Genomic DNA, 9871 nt, shown 5'->3' on the forward strand with positions numbered 1-9871 from the left:
GTGCTGTCTTGAATTCCCTGTAGGGTTTAACAGTGTGGAGACTCATGGTGCCTTGCCTCCAGGAGATAAAAACAATAACTGGAACAGGATAAAGAAATCAGAAAATAAAGCAGTGGTGAACTCTCTAAGGTCAGGGAAGGTAAAAGCTGGAGGAGGACAGCTCTAGTGCTTGCCAAAATGCCTGATCTTGGAGACATGTGGATAATGTTTATAATTTACCTAAATCCACAATAATGCCATGTTTCTGCTAGTCAGATCTTTCAGAGATGAGCTTTGGAAAAAACCATTTTCCATAAGATGCAGGAAAAAGTACCAAGGCAGGACCCAGGAGGGCACTGCTGAGGACACACAGGTGACATGGCAGCTAAAGGGTGTAGCTGTCTCCACTGATGGACACATGTCATAGGAGTCAGTAAAATATCTTTGAAAATGCCATGGGCAACAGAGGAGAAAACAGCAATTCCTAAGACTGCCAGCCTATCCCAAAAACTCAGTGGGGATTCATATAGCTGATATTTTCCATCTGAATAGCGATCTAAGAATTTTTCTTCTTTCTCTTCTTTCCCAGCTACTTTGAGATCAATGTCAATACTTCATGCTTCACTGTTTCACCAGGTTCTGTTCTCTGAACCTGGTAAGGTTAAGAGTAAGGGACTCTGTTCAAGGCTGAAGTAAAAACTGAAATCCAATAGGTTATCTAGTCTCCTTTATCTCCCGATTTTATCACGCTTTCAAAGACCTATAGCTGATAAGTTTTCTTCCTTTTGGAAGCTGTGCTGCTTGTGCCAATTACATCCACCAGGAGGTCTGTTACCTTAATTTCCATTTCAACCTGTTTATCACATCTTAAAGAAAGTAATTTCTGGGATTGGATTTATTGCCTTTTGTAAATACCCAAACTATATTTGTTAACTCCAGTACAATGGCAATTTTAATGAAAATCCACAGTTCTGTCAGTAACAAACCCCCTTCATTTCCCACTTCTTCTCTAAGCCCACTCTTACTATTGCCTTACTGCTTTGTAGTTTATGAGATTGTTCCCACATATCACGTTCTGACGTCCAGAACTGTGGGGTTTAATTATTCTGAAAGAAGAAGCTCTGTGGTGAATTTATCAGAGAACAGAGAAGTGCAGCTCAACCATGCAGTGGCTGATAGTGTTGACTTTACCTAGCTGCACAGGATGTCACATCAAACTTGAACCCCTTCAGCTCCCTAGAAATGGCTGTGGAACCACACATCTTATTTTTATTTCTATTCTGAGCCTTTTCCCTTGCTCCTTTCACATCTGCAAGTCCAGTAAATTCTCCAGTTCTTTAGGTCTGTTCCTGTTTCCAATTTACTTAAATTATTTTGTCTTCATTTTTTGCCTCTAGCATTCTGCTCTTACCATCCCTTCAGTTTCCTTTCCTGACTAACACTTGCTTTGACTTCAGAAGCTGCTCAAAAGTGCTGCTCCCTTCCCTTCCCTTCCCTTCCCTTCCCTTCCCTTCCCTTCCCTTCCCTTCCCTTCCCTTCCCTTCCCTTCCCTTCCCTTCCCTTATCATAATAGCATCTGTGCCAAGGGAACTGAGTCTAATTTCCTTTATTCTGATCAAAAGATATTTTGACTAGTTCCTTCCTTATCACTGCAAACTCCTTCCTCACCTAGGATGTGCTGTCACTCTGCTGGGAGCCTTCCCCCTCACTGTGCAGTTGAATTTAATTACACCACAGCCACGCCTATTACACAATTCAACTTCATTTGTTTTAACCAGCTCTGGTGGGTTATTCAGGAACAGGCAAACCCCACTTCCCTCCTTCTCTTATGCTCACTTACCTCTTCAGGTATTTTGGAAACAAGTATAAAGCCGTTGTTGTCAATGAGAAAGCAGTTCAGAATCTGCAGAGATGGAAGAGAAGCAATGTTAAAGATGGCTTTTCTCCTGTTTGTGTTCAGGATGGAGCAGTGTGGGTTTGTGATGATGCAAACAGCCTTGGCATTTCCATACCAAGTCCCACAGCTCAGCTACCATGAGTTTTACACAATTCTTTTCCCTCCCTGCCTCAATTTTGGGGTATTGAGTCCATGAGCTGTGACAGAGATTGTCTCTAGCTGGGGCTCTGTGCAGGTCTAGCAGTCTTTGAGCTACACTTAAGATAAGGCATCCTTCAGGATATTTGTAGTGCTCCTTTATTTAGTAATATGGTATTTAATACTTTCCATCTTCAGATTTCAGAGTTTTATAATAACTCACAAAATAACCCTCTCTCCACCACTCAGTATCAGTGCTGATCTACTTTTATTTTGCAAACCAGGAAATGGAGGCACAGAGTTTAGATGAAAACTCTTTCCTGCAGGGGAAACTAGGAAGCAGAGAAAATCCTACATGAACACACAACCAAAAAAATCTCTGGTGATGTCACTTTTCAGGGCAGAGGAGCTCCTGTCTCACATATTCCTGATACCAAGGCTGAAGCAGTGGCATAAACACAAAGAAAGGTGTCCAGCATGCATGTCATGCTGACAGCCACTTTTTTTGTTTGAACATCTGGGATACCAGGGAGACAGATTTAAAGGAGATGGACTTTCACTGTCTGGAATCCCAATGTCTCTGCCCTGGCCCAGCTGGTGGGAAGACCTAAACTGCAGATTTGTCTCATTACTATGAGGTCCTGCCCCAGCTGTGCAATCTCTTGTGAAGAGACAACAAGCATTGCCTTTTTTGGGGGGGAGACAGAGCAGGTGGTCAATCACACCCACCACAGGTACAGAGAAGAAACTGAGGCAACTTACGTCATCCTGACAGTTGAGTGGACAGGCACCATCCAAGCCTCGGCACTGCAAAGGGAAAGTGGAGAATTAACCACGGTGTGAAGGAAATTCCCCAGTCTGACCATGCAGGAGCTGCTCTGGCAGTCACTCCCCCACCACCAGAGACTTTCATTGCTGGGACTGAGGCAGCAGCAGCTACAGTGGCCCCTCTCTGACTCCCCATACAGCCCACAGTCACACAGCCAGACAAGTCTTCCCTACTCGTTCAACTCCAGGTTTCCCATAGCAGGGTCTCAGACATCCAGAACCTTAAAGCAATTTATTAATGGTGCAGCAGAAAGAGCTCGAGCCTGTGCCTCTGAGGAGGGGCCCCAAACAAAGGAAACGGAGCTTTTATACCCTCACAGCCCATGTGTATGATTGTCTTGGGTCACCCTGATGGGACATCTGCTCCTGCTGTGTCTCCAGGTGGCCGGACAGCTGGCTGTCCCACATGTCCCCGTGGTGCCCTTTGTTGTGCAAAGGGTCAGTGCCAGGTCATAGCCTCTTGCCTGGGGCTCCCAGAGCTCAACCTGCAGCTGCACCCAGAGCCACCTGTGCTGAGTGTACCCCTCAGCACACGGCATGAGCTCATCTTGCTGTCTCCCCCTTGGGACTGCTGGGCTAAAGGCTTGCAGAACAGATTCAACTGGCATTTCCAGCAGGACAAGCTCAGCAGCACGCACAGGTACCACCCCCAGGTCAGCCACTCCAGCTCCCTGCCTCTAGGAGCAACATCCCTGCTCCTGAGGGCTCAGATCCCACACCTGCCTCCCCAACATGTGCCCGGCAGGACCTGTGCACTCCAAACAGAGGAGGCACTTGTAAAGAAAGGGTGAAAGCAAAGGTTATTGTGCACCAGGGAGAAGCCAGCATGCATTTCAGCATTTGTTAGTATCTGGACTAAGAACATAGCATGGTATTTTAGATCAGGGCTCTTCTCAGGCAGGGATTTCTTTGTTGTTGTTGCTGTTGGTTTCTTTATTCTTCAGATAGCTAATGATAAAATAGGATGTGAATGGTGAACAAGTAGCCCAAGGCACCATCCACTTCTTTCATTTAGAATTTCTGCATAGTGGACTTGACATGTGTTTCACAACACTGAACTGGGTAGGGACACGAGGGGTTAAGTGGTGAGTAACAAAGCCCTTCAGGTGCTTATTGATTTCATAATTGTTCAGAGTTTGCCATGGCTGCATGTGTCTGTCTCTTTGTGTTATTTTTTAATTCTATTTTCTCTAGTAGCAGAGGGAAGAAAGCTGACACAGTGTTGCCTTTTCTGTGCATGGAGTCCCCTTCCTGTCAGAGGTTTTCTGGGGTCGGGGAAGGACACTGGCATAGCACATAGCCTGTCTGCTCTCAGCCAGCTACCCACTATTTTCTCAAAACTTTTAGACATAAAATCCAAACCCCTTTCTGGGTGATTCTCAGTAACAAGAGGCAAACTGGTCATTCCAGACAAAAAGACTGTAACTTTCAGTTAGAATTTGTTTCTCCCCTTGAGTTTTGCATAAAAAAACTGGTTTTCTGTCCCTCTGTTCAACTTCAGAGGAGGTTTGGAGATGCCTGACTTTGTTTCAAGTCCCACAGCTTTGCAATATCACATGTTCACACTCTGAATCCAGATGGCTTTTTGAGACTCTAGGGATGGTGGTTTAAAAAAAATTCCTTTAACACAGTTGCAAGCACCATCTCACCCCTGTCTCACCACAAAGCAAGACGTAGTTGTTTTATTTCCCTGGATATATTCCTAGAGGTCACCTGGCAGGTTCTTTCTTTTGGTCAGCAGAGAAACATGGTCACAACAAACGACAGTTATGGCTTTGGGGGATATCAAATACAGAGCCCAGCATTCAGATATCAGAACAGAAACACAGGTGAGCCACAGTGGTTTTCCACAAGACGGGCTCGTGCCTCACACCTCTTCCTCAGCAGTGTGAGTGCTGAGTCTCACTGCCACTGCACTTCCTAGAGAAGTTCCAGCAGTGCCTGGTGCCGCCTAGCCATACAGCAGCAGCACCACAGCAGGACCCTGGTTTGAGAGCACTGGCAGCTTGCAGGGAGCCCCTGAGATGGGGCAGAACTGACCCTGTGCTCTCTGGTTTTTCTCAGATGACATCTGCTGCTTCATGGGCACAGCAGAGACCATGCTCAGAGACCAGCCTACCTCACAGCATCCTCCTGCTGTTGGTCCGGTTCTGTGACCAGAGCACTTTAAGCTTTGCCAAAGACACTTAATTACTGTGAAGACAAACACAGCCTGTGACAGGTTTGGACCCTCTCCAGAGGCTACAGACAAGGGACAGTGCCTATGATATGCTGGCACACAAATGACACAATTAGGAAGCCAAGCTGCACGCCAGGATGCCTCCCTGTCCCCAGCTTTTGTCTACTTACATCAGTGTCATTGGGCTGGGAGGCACAGCATGGACATCCAGAGCAGCACAGCATCAGTGAGGCAGGAGAGAGAGAGAAAACAAAATCTGTTAGTCATTCCTCTGTCCAACGGTGCCAATATCCTGGGAAACCACATGGAGCCTTTTTTCACACCAGCACCTACCACGACCACAACTCACAGCCACTTGGCACACAGGTCTCCTTCACCTGCTTTCATAAGGCCTCCCAGCTTCACTTAACACCCACGAGGGCTTGTTTGTGTGAGAACTGCCTGGGTATGGCCCTGAGCAGGGTTTTTAAAATGAAGCTCTCTGTTGCTGTTTCAGGATGCACTCATGTGCTTTGCAGAAATGCTTTTAGCTCAGGTTAGGTTTATGTGATCTCCACCTGTGAGGATGCTCCTGCCACCACAGAGTAGCTTCCTGCCCTCCTACCTTCTCTGTCATCCCCATCTGATGACAGTTCCCTCTCCTGACAGCAGAGAGCCGCTTCTGCTGTGTGCTGCTACTGTCCTCTCATGCTCACCTCCCCATCAGACCTCCCTAAAAGCAAAGCCTGGGAAAGAATTGTCTGGGTGATAAAGGAAAGGTGTTTCATTTCTCTTGCTCCCCACACCAGGGGAGTTGTTTTAATTATTCCACCTCCTTCAGTCCATAAGAGTATCTAATATTAGGACAACACCAAAAGCTTATCCCTGGAGCAAAAAATTTTTATTTTGGCAAGCTGGTAGAATTTTGTTGTCATTATCAAGATGATAAGAGAAGGCAGTAGATTTTTTTTTTTTGTGAGCCCAAAATTGCAGATTTCCATGAGTTTTCTGAAAGGCTGAATGAGCACAAGCATATTTCCACAATTAAATGTGTCACATGCAGCACAGCTAATGCCAGGCCAGGATGCTGACACTGTCACCACGGCATCTGCAGAACAGACTCATGGCTCACACGGCATTAGTGCTGTCAAAGGATTACAGAAATGTGTGACTTCAAACTAATCTACTCCATAAATCTCTTAATATGAATTCCACAAAAGCCCTCATTAAAATGTCATTGTATGTGATGTAACAGCATCGACCTTGCTGACAAAGAGCATTAAATTGTGTCTCTGCATGATTTCTGTTGCTCTTACCTGTTGCATGGCCATCCAAAACTTGCGTTGGAGCAAATCCAGCTTTATTTGCACACCCACCGCTACGGAAAACAAAAAAAGGGGGGGGGGGGGGCGGGGGGATCAAAAGAAGAGCATTAAAGACAAATATAAGTTGGGAAAAGAGGAGTAAATATTTGTCCAAGGTGATGGGATGGAAATCATGATTACAATCTGCCTCGAAGTGTGAATGGTAAGTGCTGAGTCAGACTGCCAGGTGAGAGTCAGAGGTTTAACAAGGGAGAGGAAAAGGGGACACGGACTGTGCCAAGGTACTGTGATTTCCCTCACACAAAACACTATGAAGCTACAAACAGATCAACAACAAAACCACAATAAAAAAAGCCCAGAAATCCCCCAAAAGCCCCCCAGGGTGGCATGAGAATTTGCCTTTGACTTTTTCAGATTTGCCTGGCCAGAATGGATGTTTGTGATTGCCCCAGTCTCAATTCACACCACACAGCACCAATAAGAAATAAAGTAGGCCAGTGAGGAAGGGATTAATTTGAAAACCCACCTGTCTCAAGGGGGAACCACAGAGATTTATATTTTTTCTAAGCCACTACAAAAGCACAGAATAATGAATGCCACTTGACAGGAAGTGTCGATTATGAATAGTGGTTTGTTACCTGGTCCCAGCCTAGTGCACAGTGGGCTAAGCAGAACTCTGTGTGTATGTGTGCTTCTTAATGAAGTGTGTCCTAATTTCCTGGCTTAATTTCCCTTCTATTCCTAGCATCATGCTCCTGAATTAAGACATAGTTAAAGAGGAGAAAGAATGGTATAGGGTCTCCCTGACAGGACAACCTGGCTGTCCCTGGGTAGGCTGCCTACAAGCACACACAATAACCAGTGCAGTCGTGCACAGCCTGCCATGGTGACGGGGAACAACTGGGCTGTGTGTCAACTAGTTGAATCCAAGAGCTCTGGAGGAATTACAGCCTCAAGCAGGACCTTGAAATAGAATATCAAGTGCAAGTGAGGGAGAAAAAGAAATACAGGGAGGGAGATCTGGGGCCTTTTATTCACAACCACCAATATCAGGAGGATGAAGTGTTGCTGTTTCTACAGATTTCCCCTGAATTAAAAGGAGCTTCAAAGGGGGGAACAGATCCTTTAAATCTGAATCATGCCGTGTGGGTGCTTTTAAGCTAACAGTATGATCTGATGCTCTAATTCAGATGGATATAAATTAAAACTGGAGTATGCAATGGTATATTTTCTTGCCTCATGTACAGAGACCCTAGCACCTGGCATCAGCTTTGTGTTTTATACCAGTGTCCTTGTCACATTCCTACTGCTGGTAGGAATTACGTCTTACAAATCCCATATATCAGAGGCACATTTCTCATCCGGCTCTCCCTGCTGCAAACTGAATCTGACTGCCTGTCTGTGGGGGAAAAGAATGATTCTGTAGAGCTGCATTGCCCTAAGCCTCACAGAGCACAAACCAGACAAGACAAAGAATGTAAGCAAAGGAGGAAGGACAGGGCTGAGCCTGGCCTGGATGAAGATTCCTCAGCTCCAGCAAGGCTGTGGCAGCCATGGTTTGGCTTGGTGCCCCTGCTGACAAACCGACAGGCCATGACAGCAGGCAAGCAGTGCTGTTGCTGCTGAGTCCCATGAGGCCCACGCACCCGATTTGGTACGTAGCTTTAAATAAATTCATCCTTTCAAACCATCTCAAGAAAGAGTCATTCCCCTTATCACAGCAAATCACATCAATGGGACTGAGTATTACCCAGGACATATAGTTTTCATGACACTTGAAGAGGAGTCGATACCTACATAACTAACCTTGTAATGCAGACTTAGTCAGTGGCTTGTGTTTTTGCTACTGGGAACACCTCTCCTCAAATTGCTCTTCAGAGAGGTCTTAGTCCCTGGTTGTAAATCCTTGCTTCTGCCCAGGAGGCATAAGTAGCACAAACCTAGCCTGGACAGAGCTGCCTACAACACAATGAAGAAGAAAACCTGGGGGGTCAGACCTGTGGCCAGTGTCAGGGTCAGAAAGTGGCAGCTACTGGCAAGAACTGTGAGCAACTGTCACACATTTGGGTGACCTGAGTAAGACATGGGAGCTGAGGAGAAGCAGGCTAGTAACAAATAGTCATCTGTGTGTCTTCACACTGTTGGTGAGGTCAAGGAGAAAGGAGGAAAGCAGTGATCCAGTCTGAGATAAGGATGATGCTATAGCTCAAGTGAGAGGGAAAAAACTGGAATAAACTCCTCTGTGTTCCAAAGAACAACTGATTGTTAATCAGCCTTTTTGCTCTGGTGGCAAAGAGTATACAGCATTAGTGGGAAGATGTGAGGTCCATGAAATGATGAATGGCCATTGCAGATACCCCAGAGAGACCATGGCTAACAGTTTTACTTCTACTCATATGCAAGCAACTTGTGCCACTGCAGCAGCCCAGCAATGCAATAAAGCAGGAGGAGAAGCGGTGCTGAACACCTGGCACAGGTAGGCATCACTGTGTTGACATGGTACCCCAAGCTGTACACCACTTGCCACTCCCCACCCTGCCTGCAAAGCCATGGCTGCAGTGGGCCTTCCCTGGAGCTGTGCACTCCTGTTTATAGTAGAGAGAACAGCCTTCCCCTCCACCTGTTCATCCCTCTGCTGAGCATGCCTGCTTCATTAGCTCATCCTCTGCTTGCCCCTCTTTCTGTCTGCAGTCTCTGGCTTCTCTCTTTGATTATCCTTATGTTGTTCAACTGGAAAGTACCAGAACAGCAGAACAGCCATGCCCATACCATCCATTTGCATTTTCTAGTCCCTACTTCTGAAATATTCCTATTTTCCCTCTTGATTTAGCAACTCAAAATTTTACTTTGAGTCCTTTAAAAATTTAACTTCAAAAGATAACTTCCAGACACATTAAAATGAACAAAAAGCCCAAATCTACCTATTTATGATACTGGACCTGATAGAAGGGGTAGTTTAAGTAGATCAACAAAACAGTAATTCTTGAAAATGTGAGCTACTGAGGTCCTCATCAAGGTGGAGGAAGGCAAGGTAGGGGCCTGATTTTGGAGGGGAAGGCTACAGCAGCCTGTGGGAGAGCACAGAGGAAATCCCAGTGGGGGTAGTAGGTTGGATTTGGCTGTTTAATGCATCCCTGTACCAGCAGGCAATGTCAGGGAGGGCAGGGAATGCTTGTCACTGATGGATGTCACGGCACCTGACACATTTACCTATGGCTGAACACACTCTCTGCTGCACCCAAAGTTCAGGGGAACAAACTGTAGATCTTTCACCCATTCCCCTCGTCCCATCTACCCCTCTAACAGTAACCCTCAAGTTTCCCCATAATCCCTAAGGAAACAGACACAGGGCTGTGTTGCCCACCGTGGGCACCTCTCTGTTGTCTCCCCCTTGGATGCACTGCCTCCCCAACACCATCTCTGGAGCACTGGTGGGAAGGGGGTGCCTTTCTCCCAAGCCCACTGGGTTCTCCCCTGCTGTCTCCCCATTGCTGCAGCCGCTTGCCTCGCTCCTACACAAAAGCCAGCGCTCGTCCCCTCTCATCC

At 46.4% G+C, this 9871-nt stretch overlaps 1 protein-coding gene across 1 annotated transcript in view; it reads right to left on the reverse strand.

The window, feature by feature from the left end:
- CACNA2D4 (calcium voltage-gated channel auxiliary subunit alpha2delta 4) overlaps nucleotides 1–9871 on the reverse strand; it is a 124966-nt gene that overhangs the window by 18415 nt on the left and 96680 nt on the right. Inside the window, exons 27-30 of the mRNA XM_085568506.1 lie at nucleotides 6317–6378; nucleotides 5192–5206; nucleotides 2777–2821; nucleotides 1820–1882 (exon numbers count right to left, since the gene is read on the reverse strand). Coding sequence (XP_085424632.1) covers nucleotides 1820–1882; nucleotides 2777–2821; nucleotides 5192–5206; nucleotides 6317–6378 — 185 coding nt within the window. The remainder of the gene's footprint in view (nucleotides 1–1819; nucleotides 1883–2776; nucleotides 2822–5191; nucleotides 5207–6316; nucleotides 6379–9871) is intronic.

The sequence above is a fragment of the Lonchura striata genome, chromosome 1A (assembly GCF_050655825.1).
Source record: "Lonchura striata isolate lonStrDom1 chromosome 1A, ASM5065582v1, whole genome shotgun sequence".
NCBI lineage: Eukaryota > Metazoa > Chordata > Aves > Passeriformes > Estrildidae > Lonchura > Lonchura striata.